This window comes from Choloepus didactylus, chromosome 5, assembly GCF_015220235.1.
Source record: "Choloepus didactylus isolate mChoDid1 chromosome 5, mChoDid1.pri, whole genome shotgun sequence".
Lineage (NCBI taxonomy): Eukaryota > Metazoa > Chordata > Mammalia > Pilosa > Megalonychidae > Choloepus > Choloepus didactylus.
This window is the reverse complement of record NC_051311.1, coordinates 8101132-8126108: the sequence shown is the minus strand read 5'-3', so window position 1 is coordinate 8126108 and position 24977 is coordinate 8101132. Positions and strand designations below refer to the sequence as shown.

At 46.7% G+C, this 24977-nt stretch overlaps 1 protein-coding gene across 12 annotated transcripts in view; it reads right to left on the bottom strand.

Annotated features, from left to right (window-relative positions):
- Window positions 1-24977, bottom strand: part of KIAA1217 (KIAA1217 ortholog) — a 767824-nt gene that overhangs the window by 72575 nt on the left and 670272 nt on the right. For all 12 annotated transcript variants that reach the window (XM_037837853.1, XM_037837856.1, XM_037837854.1 and 9 more), the window contains one exon: window positions 562-1394. In XM_037837853.1, the coding sequence (XP_037693781.1) occupies window positions 562-1394 (833 nt within the window). The remainder of the gene's footprint in view (window positions 1-561; window positions 1395-24977) is intronic.

Genomic DNA, 24977 nt, shown 5'->3' with positions numbered 1-24977 from the left:
TCTTCTCGATCAAATGGTTTTCTGTAATTGCAATTTTCTCGATTTACACTAATAACACAGTTAAAACCACAGACCTGATCACTGCAGGTGGTGCTTGCCCTCCTCGCGCACAACTGCGGGCGTGCAACAACCGTCACCAAGGCTGACACTGCAGAAAGCCACGGCCTTTGCACTCTGACCCTCTGCACGCCCTCTGCACTGGCCCGTCACAAGCTCTTTGCACTCTGACCCTCCACATGCCCTTTACCCTCTGTCCTTTCACACAGCTTTTTCACACTGACCCTTTGCACACCCTTTGCACTCTGCCCCTCTGCATGCCCTCTGCACACCATCTGCAGACCCTTTGCACTCCATCTCTTCACATGCCCTCTGCACTCTGTCCCTCCACATGTCCTTTACCCTCTGTCCCCTCACACACCCTCTGCACTCCGACCCTCTGCCTGCCCGCTGGGGGCTTGGCCAGCCTGGCTCCCTGGGTTCAAACTCAGCCATGCAGCCCCCGGGCTCCCCGAGACGCAGGCATGACCTGCCCGGCTCCCGGGCGCGCTCGCCGCCCCTTACCTGGTTTCCCTGTCTCTGGGAATGGTGGCGGTGCTGTAGGCAAACACCTGCTTCTCCACCAGCGGTGGGCCGAGGTCCACCATGCCGGCTAAGCCCGGGGCGTTCCGTGGCCTTTCAATGTACACCAGGGTGCCCGGCTCCTTCTTGAGGGACTGGCGGCTGGGCGAGACCCGGTCCGGCTGCAGGGTGCGAGGGGGCCCGTGGGCACCGGGCGGGGGCGGCAGGTCCATCATCCTCAGCTCGCCCACCCGGTGAGGGGACGCGGGCGGCGTTTTGGGGCCCAGGGTCGGCAGGTGGCTGTCGGGATACTTTCTCGGCTTCTGTCTGTACAGGGACTGCTCCACGTGCATCTCGGCCTGCAGGGCGGGGTTGCAGTAAGCGCTGGCTGACCGGATCGCCGTGCGGTGGTACGCGATGATGTGGTCGGGGACGTCCAGCGGATGCCCGCCGTGGGAAGAGGCAATGCTCATCCGTCCCTCGTGGTAAAGGTAAGGGTCCGCGTAGAAGCCCTCGTTGCGGTACACGGCGATGTTTTTGCCGCTCATGTCCTCATCCGGCTTTACATCCCTTCTTTCTAAAATGGCGCTTGGGCTCGGGGAGATGGATCTGGAGACAGGCAGGCTGGAGAGCCTGTCCCTGGGGATGGTGGCGTTGCCAGGAACCACCATTGGGCGAGTGCCCCCATATGGAATTCTGGAGGGTGAGGGGGGCATGGAATGGGGCACAGGGGTGGACGGTGGAGAATTTGGAATTGCATGGGGTGGCTGAGCTGTGGATCCAGGTCGAGAGGCACCGGGACTGTCTCCTCTTGCATAAACAAGTTCTCTCTGCATCTGAAAAGGAAACAAGAAATGAGAAGATCTGCATCGATATTCAGGTTTTGAACGTGGTATGATGAGGTGGGGTAGCTTCTCCAATGCCCAGGCCCTATCCCCAGAACCTGTGACTATTTCACCTTGCATGGTGAAAGAACCCTGCAGAAGAGAGTAAGTTAAGGACCTTGAGATAGGGACATTATCCTGGATTATCCAGGTGGGCCTGTATAACCACAAGGGACTTTATAAGGGAAAGGGGGAGGGTCAGCGCCAGGGAAGGAGACGTGACAATAGAATGGACTCAGAGAGAGACCAAAAGACACTACGCTGCTGTCTTTGAAGACGGAGGAAGGGACCACGAGCCAAGGAATGCTGGAGGTGTCTAGAAGGTGGCAAAGGCCAGGGAACAGGTTCTTCCCTAGAGCCTCCAAAGAGAGCATGGCCCAGAGCGAGAACTCCTTGATGTCAGCCTGGTGAGACTCGAGTTGGACATCTGACCCCCAGAACTGTAAGATGGGAAATGTGTGTTATTTCAAGGCACTGAGTTGGTGGTCACTTGTTATAGCAGCTGAAGGAGATGAGCAACCCTGTGTTGGGGCTCAGCGTTGTGAGATTTGAGGGAAAAACAGCGGGGCGGCGTGAACGCTGAGGTCATGCCTTCGTAGGGACGCGTAATAAATGGGGGTCTGTGTACCGGAAGTGCTAAAATTATGTTCCCTAAAACTTGTTCTGGGCACGTGTTCTTGGGTTCACCCTGGAAATAGTATCTTTTCTGAACTTAGACAATGCAGAGAAGGAAGGGGAACATGGGGGGTAAGTTTCATTCATTCACCAACTTTTACTTGAGCTTCTGAGAGACCAGCACTGAGAAGTTGGGAGGAAACAATCCAGAAGGTGAGCGAGCGATGGTGGGGAGGATAAGGGAGAGAAGAGGGAGGGGTCCCCAGGACGGTGGGGAGAGAGTTCTAACCACACGCTCCCTGGGGCTTCCCTGTGACAGCCGGGAGCCTCCCCGGGTGGCTGCTGGGAGCCCTGGGACCCCACTGCCATCACTACAATCCAATTTAGGTAACACGGGGCTCCCACGTGGTTTTCCATTGCCTCCCTCTTAGAAGATGAAACAATGACCAAAGAATCAAGTCAATGGGGAAAGACGGAACCAGTTTGCACCAGAACCACTGCGTCCAGCAAGGAGCAGAATAAAAACTACCAGTTAACTCAGGGCACGGATATTTGATGGTTTTTGTCTTGGTCAAAGCCCAAGAGGGAAACGCCACCTGGGCATCTCCGATGGTGATGAGCGGGGTGCAGCCACGGCACCTCCCCAGCCCACTCCTCAAGTGCTCCTGAAGGAGCCCACCTTCCTCTCCTGGCCTTCCGGGAAGCTGTGATGGATAAGGAAGGCGGAAGTGGCTGGGGATGGGTGAGGTATGTGCGTGAAGACGGAGGGAGGGGCGTCAGGCGGAGAACCATGGGCAGCAGTGGAGGGACAGGTATTGGGGGGGGGGTGGAGAGGAGAACCAGAGGCAACAGGAGAAGGCTGAAAATGAAGCAGAGCCCAAATGCCTTCAGGATGTACTAACTGATTTCCCACCATAGAAATTCATTCATCGATCAAACAGTATTCGCCGAGCCTTGCTAAGGGACTGGGCTTATTCTACGGCACAGCTCTGGGAAAGCAGACCAAGTCTGGCCCTGGAGGGAGTGCATTCCCGTGCCCCTTTGGAGGGAATGCGGGGGAAGAACCTGCAGACCCCATAGCATCCTTTTCTTGTCCCTGGAAGGGCCCAGCAGTGTAGAATTCCTGATCCAGGAGTTTTCCCCATTCTGGTGGATTTCCTAAGGGAAATGACCCGTGAAAGGGCAAGCAAGGTGCAAATGTGGAGCAACAAAATGGTGCCCTTTGAGGGTGCATTCCCTCTGTTCCCTTTTAGGGGGTCGACTTTGTGGGGACCCCAGTTTGCACACTCTTCACTCATAACTGCAATTTTATATCCCATTACCTCCCACTCCCAGGAACGACACTCTCCCACCCCAGCAGGCTGCTCCTTTCTCCATCCTCTGAACCTAACGTGCGCTATCCTCCAGCTGCCCTTCCCCGGGACACTCCCCATTTCATAGCCCGCACCTAGGTCTATTGTCCAGGCATGCCTGCTCCAGCCCACAAGGACCCCCTCTGCCCACCAGACACCCCCACGACTCAGGTGCTCAGGCCCCAGATCTGGAGAGCCGGGCTCAAGGTCCCCGTGTGCCAATGCCCCCAACGAGGGGCTTGGGCCACCCACAACATGCGATTTGAACACATCAACGCTGATCATCCATAAACCCTCTCCCACCCCATCTCCCACAGAGCAGGGCCTGAGGAAGACGGCTCCCTTGGCAGGAAGCAATACGGGGCTGCCCAGGTCCCACAGGGCAAAAAGGGACACGCCACGTCCCCACTCGATTGGCCAACACAACACACTAATCGGCCAAAAGGGACGGAAAGATGAGGTCATCTCATCAGCACAGACACGTTACAGCCTCGGCACCGCAGCAAGGCCACCAGGCCCAGAAAATGCAGGTGCCAAGGTTATTAATCCCCCAAATCAACAACCTCAAGAGCCCACTTAGGATGAAGAGAGTCCTTCAGAGGCGGCCACCACCGTCCCCAGTTCTCTTTCCTCTTCTTATCTGATTTAGGATCACACCCTGGTTTGGACGATCCTGGCCCCAACTAACACACAGCTCAAAACCTTCCTCTTTCTGGCAATGAAATAAAAAGGGACTTAAAGACCCTGGGGAGTACAGAACTGTCTAGAACGGTAAAGAATAGCAATGGAAGTAAAATGTAAAACTAATTTTAATTAATGAAAAGTTCAGTACATTTCATTTCAAGCAGCAGAAGTGTAGCACATGTATCTTTAAAACAGGCTTGTGATGTGCAATGAAATGGCCAGGAGGTAGATTATACAAACTAACTTTTAAATAAAACATTAAAAAGATCTCACTGGGTTTCTTGCTGGCCCTGAAGATGAGACAGGAGGGAAACTCAACAATTAACAATGATTCTGATCCTCTGTGCATTCACACGGGGGACGTAGGTGACAATCAAATTATTTAACATCCAATATGACATGGGCACCAGCCAGCCAGAATGGGACCTCAGCCAGTGAGAACGGAAGCTTGTCATAGCAACCAGCATCACACACCCGGTGATGATGCTGTGTACGAACCTTGGCCTTCTCCACTTCAAAATAATCTTGCCCTCACCCAACAGGGTCACTGAAAATCACTGTCAACCTGGGTTATTCATGGTGGCGTTGAATAGGAGCATTTAGTTATGAAAAAAACAGGTAATCTGAGGTTGCATGTCTCCATCGATACGGGTGACTTAGAGGTTAGAAGCCTTTGGCAGAATTGCTGTGTTGGTTTGCCAAGCCATGACTGACTTTCCAAGACTGGGTTTGCAAAAGTACCCTAATAATTTCATCCTTGGCTCTAACTAGAGCCTGAGAAGAGCAGGACACTAGGTTTTCACAATATAGTGGGCAAATGTTTTCTAAATCTACAAGTAGAATGAAGCCTTGGAAAGTGGAAAACTTGGTTTTATACACTAAACCTTACAAATCCACCAAAGTCCAATTCACTCTCAGGTGGAAGGTGTGGACAGAAGAGAAGAGAGAATCTCTTTCAAGTCTTCAGTTTCACTCCCAAGGAGACCACTTGCTATTCTAATAAAAAGTGGCTTTTATTTGCCCCAGGAGATATTCATTGCCTGACTGACTGGGGCACACTGATGATTAAAAATCTAGAATTCATCATCGTCATCATCACATCATAACAGCAATCATAATGATAATGATAATTAATCTTCCATACTAGTGTTTTTTTTCCCATGGAGATGGCTTCCTAGAATCAGGCACCTACAGTTTTGCTTTGTTTCTATAACTCTTATTTGACAAGTGAGTAAAGACACAGCATTAAATACCTACTTGGTTTTTCCTGCACTTAGTACTCAAAGTCAGCCCTTCTAGGAGAAAATAATACTGAATATAAAAGATAAAATAAACAAGCAAAACACACAGAGTGACCATTCTTAAAATATCAGAATCTCTTAACCCCCCACCTATTGCTCTGAAGTCACTAATCTTCTCCATCATCTTACTTCTCTTAGTAAGTTAAAAATATCCGGATATGCTATATCACAGACACTGTTTCCTAGAAAATTTCAACAGTAATATCTTTATGTGAGCTTTCAAGAATTTCATTTTACAGCAAGAAAGAGATCATTTACAAACAAAAATGAAGGTTCTTCTACATCTGAGCACTTTATAACACAGGCATTTTTTTGCCTGCACCTAAGCCCAGATGAGGAAAATTTTCATTTATCTGCACTAAATAGATCAGCGGTGTACCAGGGAGACTATTGTCCCTCAGCCATCTACTCTGTTGGATGCAGCCTCTCCCTTGTCTCATTACTGCTCAAACCCCTATCATTTTGCGGCTGTCTGGGTCCTTCCATGTTCACGAGTGGGGCAGCATCTTTCAGAGCCCCCCACCTCGGCCCTGGCCAAGGGACCACCGTCCTTGCTGAGAGCAGACAGCTCAGCGCACTGTGTGCTGCTGTAACTCCTAAGAACCGGAAAACATCTGGGCCAGCTTTAAATGAATCATCTGAAGTTCGCCTTAGGAATCCTTATATACAGTTAAATTTCATTTCCTCAAAGCACTGTGAGTTAAATCAAATAAAACTCATTTGGAAGTTTCTTGAATGTAAAATAAGTGGGAAAAATCTTAAAATTGTTTCTAGAAAAAAAATTGTTGCTAGAAAAAAAAAACCTAGTGTGAAAAATGTTTATTTAAAATCATTCTGGAAAACCGTGATTTTCATGTAATCATGTCTCTTTGTGGAGCAGTTAAAAATATACTTATCTTTGAAGAAAGGGAATATTATGTGTAGTTGACCATACCTTAAACTCCACCCTTACAAGGCTACAATTTGTAAACATACCACTCAATCCAACCACACAATGAAGTAATCAGACAAAACCAAAAAGCGTTCTTAGGAGCCCCTTTCATCCTCAAAGAATTAAAGACACTTACTTTTCCTTAAGGAAATCACCTGTGTAACTAACGCCGTGGCAAAGAACATTGGCTGAGCTCCCAATTACGCGATTCCTTTGTTTGCTGGCTTCCTCTAAATCTTCGGTTCCACACTTGGATATTTTAGACAGCTTTCTCCTTGTAGAAGGAACTATCATGAAGGACACAAAGATGCTAAAATGTTCCCCAGCGTGAGCGTTCACAACCAATACAGAGCATTTTGTTTTGCCCAGTCTTCCGAGAGAAGCTGCCAGGGGCGGGAGAAAAAGGAGCCTTCTCTGTGATAAGCAATTTCTCCTCCCCTTGGAAATTAGTCACCAAATAACCTCAGCTCACATCCAACCGCAGGCCACCACACGGGTGACTCAGTCCTCAACAACCGCTCTCACGGAAAACACACGCCAAGAGCTGGGCCCGGGGAAGCCCAGGCAAACAGGCCAGCAGTGAAAGAAACATCACAAAACAGATTTTACCGAGGCCAACACGATCATTACAAGAAGCACATAAACCAGCCGCCTACAACTAAGCCATCAGAAAACCCAACACGCTAATTTACTCCGGAGGAGGAACTCTCAGATGGGGCTCGTGCCCAGCCGGTGTGTGGCTGTGAAAACCTAGCACGGCAGCCGGCACCCACTCTGAGCCACACGTCTGGAGTCTGTGGACTGGCACCCAAGGAAACACGGGCCTTTCCCTCTAGTTTACAATACCGGAGGGAAAACACAGGGACAATAAAGGAGGCTGTCTGTTAATTAACCAGCTGGGTTCTCCTAGGCTGAACTTTGGGTAGCAGCCATGAGTCAGTCCTCCCAGTGCCAGGAAGACAATTGCGATCATTCCAGAAAACATACCTGAGCGAGGAGTGAGACGGAGGGGCCAAGCCACGGCTGTGGCGCAGAGTGGATGTGAGAAGGGGAAACAGAGCTCTTCTGCTCCGACCCAAATTAGACAAGGGAGAAGACGTCCACGGGTTTCACAGACGCTCTCAGGCAAGCGTGGTCTGCAGCACGGCTCTTCTCTCCCAGGACAGCAGGCACACGGAGCTGTGCTCCTAACAAGAGCTGACTTGTGGGATGCTGAGCCAGGCCAGGCCCGGGCGCACTGCTGACAGCAGGTGAGGGAGGAAGGAAGCATCTCCGTGGCTCCCAGGTGGGCACTGTCTAATCCCAGTCATGCCCTCCCCGCCCGGGCACTGAGTGGAACCGGAGGCTCTCCAAGTGGGAACCCGGCGACAAGTCAAGCCGTTGGCCAGAAGCCCCACTGGCTCCCCGCCACATCCCACCACCACGCTGTGGGCAGCCTGCGCATTCTTAAAACATTCTAAAGCATTTAGAGGTTGTTCTTGCTGACCCAAAGAATTCCATGACGTCACTCAAGTTCAAACCCAGGCTGCTTCGGAGGCTTTCTGAAAAACTGTTTATAGCCATCAAACGCGTTGTGGTTATTACGAGAGGGGGAAAGCAGAACGCACGACACTGCCCCCCTCCTAGGATGTCTCACTGGAAACAACGTTTGGATGAGGCGGCCGTAACAGATGCCACCGAAGAGGTCAGAAGAGTAGGAAGAACATGAAAACCTTTGTTTTGGTTTTTAATCGAATCAGCAAGGGTTTGCTATTTCTCACCAGTGTGGGAAATGCACCCTGCCAGTCCCTGAGGCATCTGGTATACATTTGGCAGGTTCTGGGAAGGCGGACGCGGGGTTGGCACCCCTGGTCTAAGCCATAAGATTGTACAGAATGTTGCATGTGGTGTACGTGTCTCCCCAGCCCACGTCACAGGCCCAGGGGGACAGCACACGACGTCCTAACGTGTTGCCATGAGCTTCCTGTCGCCGTGCCTGCTCACCTGGCTACTACCCACAGGTCCACCTGGCAGTGTCTAACGCTCACCCAGTGTGGATGCCATGTGGCCCCACTGCAAACAGACGTGTTGAATTCTCACCGCCGTTAGGCTGAGAGCATCACACAACACTCCGCAGCTACGTGAGGGGGAGCGGGCCTCTGTCGGCCGTGCCACAGGGTGGGGTGCGGGGCACACCTGAGAGGAGGGCTCCTTTACCTGCCACAGTCAGAACAATCTCCTTTCACTTTCAAAATGCTTCAGGGCCCCATCATGGCGGCCAGGGCATGTCTTCATCGTTAGCAGGGCAGTCACTCACCATCAGGAGTGAGAGAGCCAGCCCACGCCTGCCGTGGGAACCAGGATGAGTTCAGCGCTCTCTGGTAAGTGGTGCACAGCACACCCAGGGAGAATAGGGGTCCTCTCTCCTGGGACCCCAGGATTCCGGTGAATGGACCTGACAAGTTCATTTCCTAGACAGTATCCTGGGGCCCAGATAGAACCCACTGATTTCCCCCAAGGGCAGGGCTTACTCTCCAGAGAGCCGTTCACTTGGCTCGGCGTGCAAGCACCCAGCCCCTGACGCCCCCTTCCCGTTGACTTGCTTCTCCAGAGCCTCCCCAGCCCGGGCCACCTTGTGACGTCGCGGCCTCTGAGTCCCTCACTTCCCACCTGCGTGGAAAGGGCTCCGCTCCACGTTCTCTCCCTTCCTTCCGTTGGCTGATGACAGAAGCGAAGTTTAGGCAATTTCCTTCTTTCGAGTTAGTGTCAAGAGAGGATATAATAGCAAATGTTCAGTGTTATCTCAAAAGGATGACAATCTTTGTGCTCTGGAAAAACCAACAGTATTGACGAATTTATTCATCTATCCCCTGTCTTGTTCATTTCTTTATTAGCTTTCTTTGAAATTACATTTGCAAAAAGAAAATCTAAACTGTGCCTAGACGCACAAAGACGGTGCTGTGAAGGGCAGTGATTAATACACTGGAAAACTTTCAAGTTCATCTAGTTTAGGCCGTGAAAGTCGGGAAGAGTGCCACCTGTTCCTGTGAGTTAACCTGTTAACGTTTCATTCACTCATGAATGGAACGTCAGCCAGACTCGAGGCAGACGGACGGCCGCCAAAATAATTCTCAGGCAAGAGAGGGTCCAGCCAGCAGTTAGCGTATGGCTATATTTAAGGTGAGCGTTATTTCTGCAGATGTTTTGACCCCAGGAACTCTGCTGGGCCCTCCAGTGGTGGAGTTAGCTGACTAATACTGAGCCCAATGCCGGATTACAGATTTCAATCCTGAACTGAATAAAGTAAAGGTAAATAAGTCATTTAATTTCCAAGCCACAATCAATAACTCTGCTGAGCAGCAAGACAGATAAAAGATGTCCTTCCCTTGGTGATAATCTTCTTTTGGGAAACTCCTGTGCTATCCAGGCCAAGGACAACCTCCCTTTGAATCTAAAATAGTTACAGTTTGTAAAATGGTATCTTCTTTCTCGCAACAGATGGTACAAATGACTCCTTCTCATCCCTTACCTCCATCTCGGCACATACACCCATTTCCTGATGGGTGCTACCGTTTCATACGTAACTCCCTTTCAGTGTTTATTTGTTCCTAGTAAGTCATCAATGTCAGCCCAATATAAATAACCTTTCAGTGCCTCAGACTTTATTTTTCCTTTTTAGGACATTTCTTGAAACGCCTATTTAACTTGTCAATATGTTTTGTAACATTTAACCATATATTACTTTATTTACTATAACACTTCTTATTTACTCTACAAAGGCTTTTAGATGGGTACACACCCACACCCACTCACACACACCAGTAATCATGTAGCACTTGCAGTTTATAGTTTACAAAGTGATTTCAGTTGTGAGTTCATTTCGCAGGTCCAGAGCTCAGTAAAGTAGAACAGGTGTTACTCTCCCTCATTTTAATGGTTAGGAAATTGAAGTTTAGGGGGTTAAGAACCTTGCCCAACTCTGCGTGGTTAGTAAGCAGTGAAACAGCAGGAATCCCATCTTAGGACTCCTCCATTCTTCACTGACTCCTTCCTTGTGTACGTGTGAAATCCTCATCCTCCCGGAGAGGGTGGGAGCTTCCCTGATTTTGACCTTCAGTGTGCTCTGTGGCTAACTCTGAGAAGTACCTCGCTTGCTTCTCTCACAGTCCCAGTGATTCACAGCAAAGGAAAAGAATAACTGGGACATCTTGGCGGGCTTGGGGTCGACATTCTCCAGATACTCTCTTGACTCTCGATCAGGTTTTGTCTCCTTGCCTCAAAATTCATTGCATTAGTTATGTAATTACTTAGAGCCAGACAATATGTGCCAAAAGAAGAAGAGCTGTGTGAGAAGAGACGCAGAGGATAATGCTGAAGGACAATATTTCACAAATCTAGCAAATCCAATTTTCTCCAACAAAACAAAAGTGATGGCGATCCAAACCAAATAGCCCTTGTGCCAGTTCTTCCTAGATTCAGAAGAGATATTTGGTCTACTCTTAACAGCAACTTTCAAAACCAACAGACGTTCCATGAGTATCCTAGGTCTCTCAGGTATGTGAGCTGGGAAAACTCTCACTTGCAAGACAGGGATAAACCTCATTTGTTATATAATTATATAGGCTCATGAATGAAAAGGTTGTATTTCCCAGTTCCCATTAGTTATGAAAGAATCTAAAAGATTCCAGGTTTACAAATAAAATGAATATACCTTTGAAAACTCATCTGTTTTCCTTGGGTTTGGCTGAAATCTGTGGCACAGAAACCCAAACACCTGCAAACTGGGACTGGGCCCGTGGACCCGGCTGCTTCTCTCCTCAGCCACTGCAGCGAGGTGGGGTGGTAAGATCAGTAAATGGGGAATCATGGACCTGCAATGCCAGTCCAAGTGCTAACATCAGTTTCTTTATTTGCAAACAAGAAATCTGAGCTAGATTGTCTCTAAGGCCCAGTCCATCTGTACCGTTCTGTGGGTCTATGAAAAATTTAGAGAGTAGCCACTGCATACCTAAAACCTGGGGTTAGAGCTGATGACGGGAAAAGGATCTGTAAGGCATCATCCCTTCCTTTTAAGAGCTGATATTCTAGTAGGGAAAATAAGGTGTATACATTAGCATCAAAAACAAAACAGAGCAAGAAAACTTTGCCAAGGGTTAAATGAGTGCAACTGATAAATGTTCTTGGAGACCATTGAAAAATGAGAGTCCACTGGCTAGGGTAGTTGAGCAACACTTTTCTGAAGAGGTAGGGCCTAAGCAAGTCCTTGGGTAAAATTTCAGAAGGTAAGAAAGAACAGAAAGGAATTACAGGCAGGAGGCACCAAAGGCTCAGAAACAAGAGTTGGGAAGGGCAACGCAGCCTGCAAGGACTGGGTAGAACAGTTATCCAAAAAGAAGTCTACTCTAGGGCAGGGCTTAGTCCACATCAGAATCTTCTGCAGAGTCATTAGCATCGATGGCTGGGCCCCACTTCCAGAATTTCTGACTTAGTAGGTCTGGGCTGGTGTCTGAGGATTTGCAGATGTGGATTCGCTGGTCTGGGGACCACACTTTGAGAACCAGTGCCCCAGGGAGGAGCGGGAAATGGTAACACAGGGTCCTGTGAGCTCACACCAAAAGCTCCCTTCTGGTATGGGTGTGTTAAACCCTAATTTAGAAACGTGACCTAATTAAACTTTAAGTGGCCATTATAAATAGGTGGAGTTTCTCCATCAGTAAACATTTTCAACTAAAGCTGCCAGGAGAAGATGGAAAGAGGGAAGGAAACTAATATTTTTGGAGGCTTACTATTTACCAGATGCTTTCCGTATTTATCACATTTAATCCTAGTACATCTCCATCAGATCAACATTATAATCCCCCATTTCATAGATGAAGAACTAGGGCTCAAAGACTTCGAGCATCTTGCCCAAAGCTAACTAACAAGGCCAGGACCTACGAAATGCTAGAAAATCCTGCTCTCCAGTGTTAAGAAACCGGTGTGGAGGTCTCTGCCCTTCTTTGAATGCTCTTCTGATGCAGTGATCGCGCATGCCTGGAGATCAGTATTATTTCTACTAAAATCGGGATCAGAGAGACCTCGACAAAGTCATCTGTAATGGATGTTGCAATATTCACAAGAGAAGGGCAAATCAGACCAGCCCCTGTTAACGTTCTCTACCAGTGTGGGGAAAAGCCCCCTTACAGTGCCTGCAGGACACGCAGGGGCCCGTGGAAACCTCAGTTCCCAGGCATACCTTCGGGTTTTCAGTTCAAATACCAAGGCCCTCAGCCAGCCAGCTAGTGAACATGGCTTGGAAATCTGACACTGTTAGCAAAACTACAGCATCTCCATATTTGGATAAATAACAGCCTCAAAGACAACCAGTTTGGGAGCTGCTCGTACCCTGAGGCTGGGCTTGGCAAGCAATCCCTGCTCAAGCCTGGCCACGCGTTGCCCGCGCCTGCACGCCCACAGCTGGGCCGACCGAGCCGGGCATCAGCCAGCTGCTCCTTCCAGGTTCTGATACTCTCAGGAGCCTCCATCTGCAGAGACAACATCTGCTCCTGGGGCCCAGCAAGCTGAGCCTCTGAGCTTCTCTACAGCCTAGAGAAGCCCTGGGCTCCTGAGAGCCAGTAGCCCGTGAGGACCCATGGGGAGAGCTCCATGTAAGAAGTCACGTGCCGCATGACAGAGGGCCCACACTGGGCAACAGGTGGGACACTGGCCTGTTGCTCACCCAAATGCTGCCACCTAAATGGAGAGGGTCTTCTGCCCTGTGGGAGGTAAGACACAGGAAGAAACTGCTCTGTGGCCTACGAAGCACCACTCAAAGTTCATGGCTGGCACCAAGAGGTTTCAACTCACTTCCAAGAGAAACAAGCTCCAGGCTGAACCTGATGCAGCACATCTTACTCAACTGCTCACCCCAACCTCTGGAGCTCTTTTCCTTTTTCTTCTTATCCTTTCTTTCACCATGATTAATTTTTCTTATCTTCTCTGAAAAGCAACCCTGGGGCAAAATGTCTTCCAGAAAAGAGAAGACAGGGGTCAATAAGCAGGCAGAGGGAGCTTGAGGGGGGTTTCTTAAAATCAAGGACAGCAATACTTTGGCCAGTTTTGATGACCCTCAATGCTCAACTTTTCCTCCAGTGTACTGAAGTATGCAAATTTATTTTAAAAATGGAAAAAAATTAAGGTCTGAATCACCTTCTCCCATCAGTACTCCATCATCCCATGCAAGGGTGGCAGCAGAGTGTGGTGGGATCAGCACTGGGTTGTGAACTAGAAGACTTGGTTTCTCCTCCTGAGGGTCCCTCTCCTGGGATGGGGTCTCACTTGGGTGGCTGTGGTTCTGACCTTTCTGAGCTCCCAATTCTGCTGCTAAGTGAGTTCAGGAATACCATCTGGACTTAGCTCCTGGTGCCATGAATATCACATGAGCTAAATTCTTGTTATCTTTCTTTGCATGCAAAAAAGTGGGATTAACGTGTTATTATTAACATCACCAGCAAACATTCACAGATCCACTCAATGAATTGTGAGGCTGAGACAAACAAGCAGAATGGATGACACCCAGTGAAATACATCCAGAGGAATATAAAAACTCAAGATAGAAGGGAGATTCCGAATGCAGCCACCGTAAGGACACCATGCCCTGTGGTAGTCCTGGGAAAGAGGTCCCATCACAGGCTGCAGACCCACATAGAGGAGGTGCTTCTCATTCCCATTCTCAAATTAACTGACGATGGTGAACCCAGATCAAGCTGTATAACAGACTCCCAGCCAACTTCATACGGGCACAACAAGTGAGTTCAAATTTCAGTTACTTATGGTGCGAGATGGGTGATGACACATATCCCTGCTTTGGGTCCTTCTCCTTCCCTTCCTGTCTCAGCCCCCAGGAGCAGCTCTTTGGAAATGAAGATAATCCATGTCATCACTTGCCTGTGGCCAGAAAAAAGTTTTGGCTAGTGAGGAGGCTGAACCAGTTAGCTGACGACAAGTTTTTGGATGCTATCAGAATTGCAACTATGTTATCCATTCTTGTTCTGTCCCACATATGGACTGAAAGTGGGGCTCTGAGTACTTCGGGATAGTTCTTGATAGAACAAACACATATCTTGGATTATTGCTCAAAAAATAACTTTTGACTGTTAATTTTTGGTATAGCAGAGTTTGACGACTTAATGCAGACGTAGAATTGTTTTGTCATTGAACAATTATGCTTAGAAGACCTTGTGCCTACACTCACCGTATCTATATTTACAATATAATACTATATTTTGGTAGCTGTTATATTATTAAGATACAAGTACATAACTATATAAAGCTTCTCTCCCAAAATAAAAAAATATCAGAATTCCACAATTTGACACTTCTTATGCTCTAGTTGCAAAGTGATACTGAGTAGAAACTATTAGCATTTCAATGAAATTTCTTCAAATGATTGTTATGAATAATAAAAATACAGAAACACGTTAAAACAATATATTTCAGTCTTAAAATGGTCAGATTAACATAATTGTAGCTGTAGGTTGCCAAGAGTGGTACGTTTCTCATTTTCATGAGAATGCCAAGGTTCTCCCAGTTCGCAAGCTAATCGGCTCCTTGGTCTAAATATATACAGTAAAATCTGCAGCAAATTTCTTAAGCCTTAAGGTCTGAACCCTGGACATACTTGGTGAGTAATGTGCATTGCAGTGAAGCGGCTTTCTTGTTTTGCAGTTACACAGCTGCAAGGAAACATATTTTTAGATTTGCTTTAAAAGGCAACACAAAAATGATAGCCACTTTGTGATCTGTATCCAGAATTTTCCCTCATTCTGACTTCAAGGGGGCACAGTCATCTGCAGAATGTTCTAGTCTGTAGCCTTCCTCCTGGGAAGATGGTAACCCTGGATGAAGCCATCAGATTCTGCCTGCTACCTCCTTGCTTTAGTGACATGTTTTACGAAAACACACGTTGAAGTTCAGTCTCTCTGTGGATCAGGTCCTGCTATTTCTGCATTTCTTTCTTCCTGACATCGGGATGCCTGATCGTCATCTGGGGGCTTTGCTTGGCAGCTCAGCTTTTGATACCAAGGGCAAACAAAAAATAATGAGTTCAAACAGTTAAATCAGACAAGGGGAAGCATGACCTTTGGGTTTTGCAGAACAAGAACAGAAAAGAAAAAAAAATCAAGTACATGTGGCATGTCCACCCACCGAGCAACCGTATTTTCTGTATTTTAGGAATATGGGGTGAGTGGGTGCCTCTGGGCAATGAGAAGAGATATCTAGCTTAGATCTTCGCCCCTCTTATCTGGGGAGGCTGCAAACAGATATGCCCAAAAATGCTTGAGGAACAGCTTCCTTTCGTGCCAGATAAGATGTCCTTGAGAAGACATCTTTAAAACAGAATGAGACTTGAGTTTGACATTCCCTTTTTTCAACAATATCCATCTTTATAAAGAAGGTTTACTCGCCCCCTCCACAACCCCTGACTTGAGTTTTGTTTTCACACCTTGGCTTCGAAACTTCAGTCATTTTGCAAGACACTGTCATCATTTTGGCTATATCCTCACATCAACCATACTATCACTTACTTAATCCTTCTTTTAAAATCAATTTTAAATTGAGTCCTTTTTTTTAAACTTAGTTGTGATAATATTCATTAGCAAAAATACTCATTAGTTCTCAGGTTCTTTGCGCTATTTAGCTTTCCAACACTCATTAAAAATATTATATAATTATTAACCTTTTAAAAGCCCTTTTTCCTGTGTGCCGCCCCAAACCATTGGTTCCACATGAAAAACAACTTTGAAAACAGTGTAAGTTAATAAATTAAAGTTTCAAACAGAGTCACCGTAGGAGCTCTTGGCTTTAGCAAAGAGGCTGACTCTCAAAAATATTGTTATACTGCCACACAATCTTATGAAGACGATATTGCTTTACTCAAAGTCTTTTCTATTTGAATCAGCTGTTCTTCTCAGTTGACTTGATGGCCTTTTCTTCTTTAATAAAAATACTGGATAATCTAAATCTGGTTAATTTGAGATCCATTTATTTTTGGCCCAGGCCCATGCATTCCCAATTAATGTCCTTGGCCCCGCCATGGGATTTCTGGTTCTTTCTTTGGAAGATAATCTGGAGGGGAGTAGTGATGCTACATGGAGGGTAACAGAAGTTTGGCTTTATTTGCCAACGACAGATGCATAACAGAAGTCAAGTATGAGGTGTTTTTCTGTACGAACCGAGAGGGGAGAGAACACAAGCAGAGAACACCCTGAGACAGCTCTCGGTACGGAAGAGAGGCTGGTGGAGGTGGGGGGTGGGGGGTGGCAAGGAAGGAGCATGGGGATTGGGTTCCAGCCTGATTTTTGCCATTTCCTGATTCTGTGACTTTGACCAAGTCACCCCCACATTTCCAGGCCTCCCATAGTTCAGCTGTCAAGAGGATGGGCTATAAAAGACAATGTCTAAGACCCTCTTTCTATATCTCAAAACCTATGATTCCAAATCAACCAGGCTTGTTTCTTGGGGTGACACCTGTGCAAGAGGCCAGGTGAATTTCCCAGTTGCAGATCTAAAGCAGCCAGCTCTAGTTCCTCAAGAGCTGGCAGAGTATCACTCCTGCAAACTGCATGCAAGCCAAGGTGTCGCTTGAAAGCATTTCTTCTGCATTAAAAAATTGATGGGTGTTTTTTCCCCCAAAATATAAAGTAGCACATGGTTGTCTGAGAAATTTTGGAAAAAGCAAAAAGAAAAGAATGATCCCCTAGAAGCCCACTCCCGGGTGGGGTCTTCAACCCAGTGAGCCTAGGTTAATGGGGCAGGGAGCAAGCTGTGGAAGGCTGGCTGCCCTGTGGGGTCCACAGAGCAGACAAGAAAAGCAAAGCCAAGGAAGAGAACAACGTGCAGGTGCAAGAGTCTCAGCTTCAAATGACAGGACACGTGCTCCCATCAAAGCCATTTCCGCTAACATCCCTATTTATGAGAGCCAAGAGAAGGGATGAGGCTGGGATAACCAAAGGGCACAGGGGTGTGGCAAAAACCTCGAGCGTGCACTCCGGCTACGGAGCAGGGGTCTCTGGGCGCTAACCGGGGAGCTGCTGAAGGAGTGGCGATGTATGGTTCCCATCGACTTTCCAGTAGTGTGGTTGCTGAGCAGCAGTGAGGTTGGAAGCCAGCTGCCTTGAACCTGGGGCACCCCCCTGCGTGGCATGAAAAGCTGCATTTCCTGTCACTGCTACAGGCTGCATTGGCTTTGCATCACAAATCACCAGGGTATTTTTGCAGCTGAGTGAATGACTCAGACTTCAGGAGAGGGTGGGGACAGCAACCTGGGTCTAGCCTGGGTGGGTCTGAGGTAGACCAGCCAGCTGCCCTGACTCCCAAACCCTTGGACTTCAACATTCTTGAACATTCTTCCAGTCCTCCTCCTAACAGCTCTCCAGGAGCGCTAACAGGGCGGCCGGCAGCCCGCGGAGCCAGGCTCCTGCAAAGACACTTACAAATCAAGCTCAGAAATCAGCTCCCTGCTCTGTCCCAATGCCAGAAGCAAAGAATAAAGCAGTAAAATCTTCTCCCTCAAAGAGGCAGGAGTAGGTTATCCAAACTGCTTTCTGCTATCCCAGCTGATGTTCACTGTTCATTTCATTGTGAGGAAGTAGTAACCAGCTCCCTGAACAGATGGTCAGTCTGATTATTAGATTTTGGATGCTTCAGATTTAAAACAAAATTCCAAAGGGATACAAAATAATTTATCTTGAGCTGAGTAATTGTTGTTGTTGTTATTATTATTATTTTAAAATAACCTATCTACATCTGAATGCACTCCTGGAACTCTTAGCTTCTGGTTAGGTGCACAGTGTGAGATTTAAAAATAAGGAGCATGGAGGCAGACAGCCTGGGATGGAATCTCGGCCTTGCTCCTTACTGTATGAACTTGTAACTTCTCTATCAGTCTCTGTTTTCCAATCCTGAAATATGGCATAATATACCAAAGGGACATTATGATGACCGAATGAATTAAACTATACTATTTAGAATCCACTAGAAGACAACTTCTCATGCACATGAACTCATCTCCAAAAATAGGCATGTGAATCCATGCATGCATATTCCTTGAAAAGAAAGCAGATTGACTTAAAAGAACAGTTTCTTATTAAAAATCTTTTGCAGAAATAAATGCAAGATATTGTGATTTAACTACTGCTAACACTAACACAAAATAGTTCTCTCCAGTAAAGATCATCTTCACTAAGACTTTCAGGCACAGATTCAACCTGACATAACAGGCTTCTGTCTGTGACTTTGAAACTGTGGAAGCATTAGTTTGGAATGCTATTTTATAAGGCTCAAATTGATATTTCCTTTTTTAAAAATTTCGAACCCAACATCATTAAAGAGGTATTTTCATTTTAAAATTTAAAGTATTTTCACAGGAAAACACCCACCAACCTTTTACCCTAGAATTTTGAAGGACACATACTAATTTCACCCCATTTGTAGCAAATTTTCTACATTTGTTTCAGAAACTGAATGCAAATCGACACCTTGGTGACAACACTGAAAACTCACAAAACACATAAATCAACAAGCTCTGTATTTGCAAACAATGTTGACACGCTAAGGCCTTTCCTAAATTATAAAGTTAAACAGAATATAGACCATGAGATTCATAAACCTGAGACAGCCCAATATAAATTAAGTGGATTTTTAAGAAGAGACTAACTCCAATAACAAAGAAATTTTCATCTAAGCAGAGTGAAGAAGAGTTAAGACAAAACCCTGAAATTTTAATTCTGTATTGAATTAAATTCGGATACAGAAGACTTGAAACCCAGTTAAATATAAATTGCCATCCCACGAAAAAAAAATCCTAAAAATTACATTTCATTATAAAGGTACAGTTCTTACCTTGCATCTTCCGAGAACCTCTCTTTTCTAGAAGAAACTTTCTAGACTTGCAGAGACCTTGAAACCCACATCTCTCAAATGCTTCCAGCTCTGCCTGTCGCTACTGGGACTAAAAGCAGGGCTTGGGATTTTTTTGTTTTCGTTTTTTTTAACAGAAGGAGGCTTTTAGTCAAAATATGTGGTTTAAAGGAGCAGTATCCACCCTTGTTAAAACTATTTCATGGACATTCAGAGGTTTTGTTTCTACTCTATGAAAGTTAAAAATGAGTAGGAAGGCATTTTTTCCTGTCCCGGAAATCAGCATAACTCAAACCAATGCTGAGCTAACGAGAAATGTTTCTTCCATGTGTTCGGTTTGGCAGACACCGCGAGCCATGTCAAGGAAACACGTGATGTTTATAAATACAATATGGCTCGTGTTGTCATAACCTCCCAATGACAAAAAAAAAAAAAAAAAAAAAAAATGCAGGGAAAAGCAAGCAGCTCTGCAGCAGGAAAGATGAGTTCGGTATCACTTGGAAGCCACATACCAGATGTGGATGTGTCACCTTTTATTGCTTCTTAAAAAAGTCAGATTTTATAACTGGAAGCAGAGAGGGAGGGAGAAAATACCTAACATCTACCGTGTTCTGGCTAGCCACTTTATTAAAGCATGTTTGCATAGCTAATCATTGGAATAAGAGCCATACCTTATGAATTGCAATAGAAACATCTTTTTGCCCATCATGTAAAGGGAAATACTTAGGTACATCATTCCTAAGTGAGTTTCATGGCATGAACAGCAAATAAAACTACGAAGGCAAGGATTTCACACGGTAGGGAACTAAAGAGGAGTGTAGATGTCTGCGTCACTGGTGATTATTTACTTTTCTGACCTCCTCCTAGCCTGTGAGCTCCGGGAGGGAGATGAGCATGACAAGCTTGGTTACTAATTTATCTTCAGAATCACGCACAAGAGCTGTACCAGAAAAGGGACGGAGACTCTGGGTGGGTGTGAGGGTCAGCGAATCTCCCCAGACACCAGGTTGACTCCTCTAGAACCACCACCCGGTTTTATCAAGTTTGGAGGTACGTGAACACTACCAACTCCATCTAAAAGCAAGACTTGTCCTACTGAGTTAAAATACAGGGAAGCAAAGTCTGCCTCCCTTGGATTTGTTATCCAGAGATTAGCTTACTTTCTACCTGACGTGAATTTCACTCCTGAAAACCCAGTTTCAAAGAGGCAGATGTGTGTGCGTTTCTGACAGTCACTCGGTCCGCCAAAGCCCGGCTTCCTCCATCGTATTCTCACCGTGACCTTCAGGATGATGAACTGCCGTGAGGTTGTCCTGACGGAGTGGGGACTTCTGTGGGGACAGGCAGCATCCCCGTTTCTCACTGTGCTCAGGAACTAATGCTGGGATAAACCCTGGAAGGTGCTGTCCACCACAGACACTCACACTGAAGACGACAGCTGTGCTCAGGGAGGTCACACATCGGCTGAAAGGGTGGGACAGGGAAAGCCCTGCAGCCGGCACCCTGCCGAGGGACATCTGAGGAGGTGCTAGTGAAGGCAGCGCGTTGTCCTGATGGACACGGGACCTGCAGCCGGAAGCCGCACATTCAGAAAGGAACCTTCTAGAAGTGCTGCACAAGGCAGGAGAGGGGCTGTGCTAGGAAGGAGGAGAGGACTGGGGCATGCCATGGAAGGCAGGGGAAGGGGCGCCGGGGGACCCGGAGACCAGATGAGGGAGGGTAGGCAGAAGAGGACAGCGGCTTGAGTCAGGCCTTCAGACGTGGGGGGCGATGCCACGGGGGCAGCGTGGGAGAGGACGGTCTCACGCGGACATGATTACGGACAGACGGCCGGCCCCCAGTCTGCTGCCCCGTGTGTGGTGCTGCACCTGTCCCCTAACCTCTCCGAGCCTCCGTCCACCTCTGCAGTGGGGGAGGGGGTTAACAGGATTCTTTCTACTCCGAGTTGTTGTGAAAATCCTGACACAGAGCGGGTGTGTCAGCAAGGTCAGTTATCAAGGCCGCTGTCACCGTGCGGGGAAGGGGGACGGCGGGGCTGAGTCACGGGGAAGCCTGAGCAAGGGGACGGAAATCAGCTACGAGTGTGCTCTCTCTCTTCCAACTCCATGGGATTATTTCCTCCCCCGATATCCCAAACCCTTCTTCCCAACCAGAACGTGGCCCTGTGGAAAAAAAGAGTTCCACATTATATGGACACATTACCTCCCCCAACACACCCTCTGGGGGTGTCTTTTTAGTCTGCTTGGAAGAGAATAGGATGGAGCAAGCTAAATAAAAAAAGACGTCATGAAATATACTCATCATTGGGTTAAGAAGTGAAACAAATATTAACAAAGGACATTTTGTGTGTTCTAAAATCATTTTTAGGAGCATCGTCTCAAAACCTGCAACACTTAAATGGAAATATCAAGGAACGAGGCAGTGGGCCAAAAACCAAGTGGGACAGAACTGGACAGAAATTCCATCTCTGTACGTAGCAGCTTTATGACCTTGGGAAAGAGCTTTTGGGTCTCAGTGTTATCATCTATAAAAATGGAGTCAGTATACCAACTCGTGGAGTTGGAAATTAATTTAAATAGCAGATGTAAAACCCTCAGCCAGACACAAGAAAGGTCTGTGAGCTTTTATCCAGAACTGCTGTGGCATAGAATGGGCACTATTTATATCCTGTCAGGTTACAGAAAGAAATTCATCGAGTTCCCATAAATGCCTATGATTTTGCTAAATAAAATAATAAATAAGTCAGCGTGGAATGCAAAAGGGAGATGAAAGTAGGAAAATTAAAAAGCAAGTCCAGAAATGAAAGCAGCCCCCAGCACACAAGCAGCAATCCCCGCACGCTGGCGGTGGGCGGCCCCATGTTGAATTCCAAGCTTTAGGGAAGCAACACCAAGAGGGAAAATGATCAGTTACAAGACTCACAGTGTCCAAAGGATAAAAATAAACCAGGAGAACATAACTATTTCTGGGGCTGAGAACAGAGAGATATTTTTACAGTGGGTCCTCATTAATGGCAGAAAATGAATAATACAGCGTTTGTAGCCCTATCATTATAGTACCAGTGCACTCTGCCTAACAAGTATTTGTACCACGCTCACCCTGTGTAAGACGCCTCGGATGGCATCTAAGAGCCACAAAGGGGAACGTGACGTGCTTTCTGCTTTGGAAGATCTTTAGTCTTGTGGATGGACTGAATATGCACCTAAGTGATTGTAACCCAAGGAGAATGCACAATATCTCCCCCAAAAGGGAGAGATCAATTCTGGCACGTTAGGGAAAGCTTTATGGAGTAGGAAGGCTTTTATATGGGCTTTAAAAGCAAGTTTTTATTTTTTCAGCAAACAATCATGGAAACTGTCAAACATGAACCAAAAAAGTAGAGAAAATAATATGATAGATGCTGACATTTTTCAACGTTTTGTCAATGGTCAATTCTGTTTCATCTACCTCTACCTTTTTTGTTTTTGTTTTCTGAAATATTTTACTGCAAGTCCTGTTCATTGTATCATTTTACCTGTAAATACTTCAGTATCTATCATTTTTCAGAAACATAACCACCAAGTTATTCTTACACCCATCAGAATTACTGGTTAGCCCTTAATAGCAACCGATTCCTAACACTTGTTCAAACTTCCCAAATAGTTTCAAAGATGTGTTTTTACAGTTGGCTTGTTCCAGTCGGGACCTAAACATGATTGTTAGAGTGTAGAAAAGACCTGAGAAACAGACCAGTGCCCCTTCCCGCCCTTTTCCTTGCCCAGTGGTGTGTGGGAGAAATTGGGCCATTGTCCTGCAGGCTGTCTGATGGGCAGAATTTTGAAAGGCTGGTATGTGGGGCAGGAGAGGCCTTTCAGATACTGGGAATGCAGTGGGGCAAGCAAGAACAGCGATGTGGCTCTGCTTTGGTGTTGGGAAGGAGACGGTGTCTACCCTAGGAGCCGGCACTCACCGCCATACAAGGAGCTGGGCTTTGGACAAAGATTGGGCAGTGGGTATCAGGCTGCAGTGTGAAGAGCCGGAGAAGGGGGTTAAAGGCTGGCACACAACCCATAGGTATTGAAATGAACACTTGAACTACAGCCGCAGCACGACTGGAGCAAAGGGCCTTGGACTTGGAGCAGGTGCTGGGTTCAAATCTCAGCTCTGCTACTTTCTAGCTGTGCAGCCTTGCACACATAGCTTAATATCCCTAACACACTGTATCATTAACTGCAAATAAGTGGGGTTATACCAATACTGGCCTCACAATTTTTTCCAGGGAATTAAACAAAATTACTCACACATGTGCTTATTAGTAAATGCTGAAAATAGTTACTTATCATGAGAGGACTGGTATAGAAAAGGCTGAGGAATCAGGTGTAGGAGGCTGCGCAGAAGTGAAATGGACGTGTTTGGTAACCAATTGGAAGTCTTAAGAAACAGGTATCAGAAAAGAGATGAATTACTGCTAGCTCAACTTTTAAAATCCCTCCTTCTCCAGCTGCCAACACACACACACACACACACACACACACACACACACATACACCATTACAGTCACTCCATCATTCACAAAGATAGAGAATAAAGGAGGAAAGCCAGAAACAGAAAGCTTAGGAATTTTTTCTTCAACATGATCTGTGTGACCCAATGGAAGAATGTCCATATGAACGTGGACACTGGGAAGGTGAACCTTTGGGTCTTGAATTCTAGAGAGATGGCAGAGCCTGATACAGAGTTTTAAGGGTCATCCAGCTGATAATGTGGCCCATCCAGCTCATGGGTCAACTTGACAGTGTCCCATGACGGTGTCCAGTTGTTTGGCCAAGCAAGTCCTGGCCTGGTTGTCTCTGTGGGGGTGTTTTGTAGATGGACTTAAGTCCCCAGTTGACCGCATCTATGGCAGGTGGCATCTACAATCAACTAAGGAGATGGCCTTCAGCCACGAGAGAAATCTCATCCAATCAGCTGAGGGCCTTAAAGTGAGAACAAAGTATTCAGTGGTCACAAAGAAGAAATTACATCTCTACTTCAACCAGCCAACTTCTCCTGGGGAATCCATCAAAACGTCATCTGAGTTCCCAACTTGTGGCTCCTCCTGGGGAATTCAACTTCACCATCATTGAGTTTCCAACTTGCAGCCTGCCCTACAGAATTTGGACTTGCCAATTCCCATAGTTGTGTGAGTCAGTTGCTGTAACAAATCTGTTCATATTCACAGACACACACACACACACATAAACACACACGATCCTGGCGGTTCTGTGGTTCTGTTTTGTTGGAGAATCTTGACTAATATGGATTTAATAATTAAATCAGCAGTAAGACAAAAATCATAAGCAAGAAGGTGAAGATCATAAAGAGAGAGAGAAAAAAGGGTGACGTGTGAACACAATGAGGACCACTGAGGGGAAAAGAGAAGAAGGGTTAGTGAGGGAGGCTGAGATGTGATTTGAACAGAGGCCAGCAATTTAAAGAGAGCAGTGTAATGAAAATCCAGGGTTAGAGCTTTTTAAAGAGAGCTTGCAAAAGCATTACATTCCAAACCCAGACAAGGACAGAGAACCTGGAGGCTGCAAGTGATCCGGGTATTAGGAAGTCATTTAAGGGCAGGGGGATTCTGGGGAGTGTGTTCCAAAAGCAGGTCTGCAAGTTGTCTGCACAGAAGTGATGTTAAAGGAAGGAGACAAGAGCGGGGACTATTGACTGATGAGAGCAGAGTCTTGGGAGTGGCCTTAAGTTGCACAGGGAGGCACTGAAGCATGAAAACTGTGAAGTTCTGTGATTAGGATGT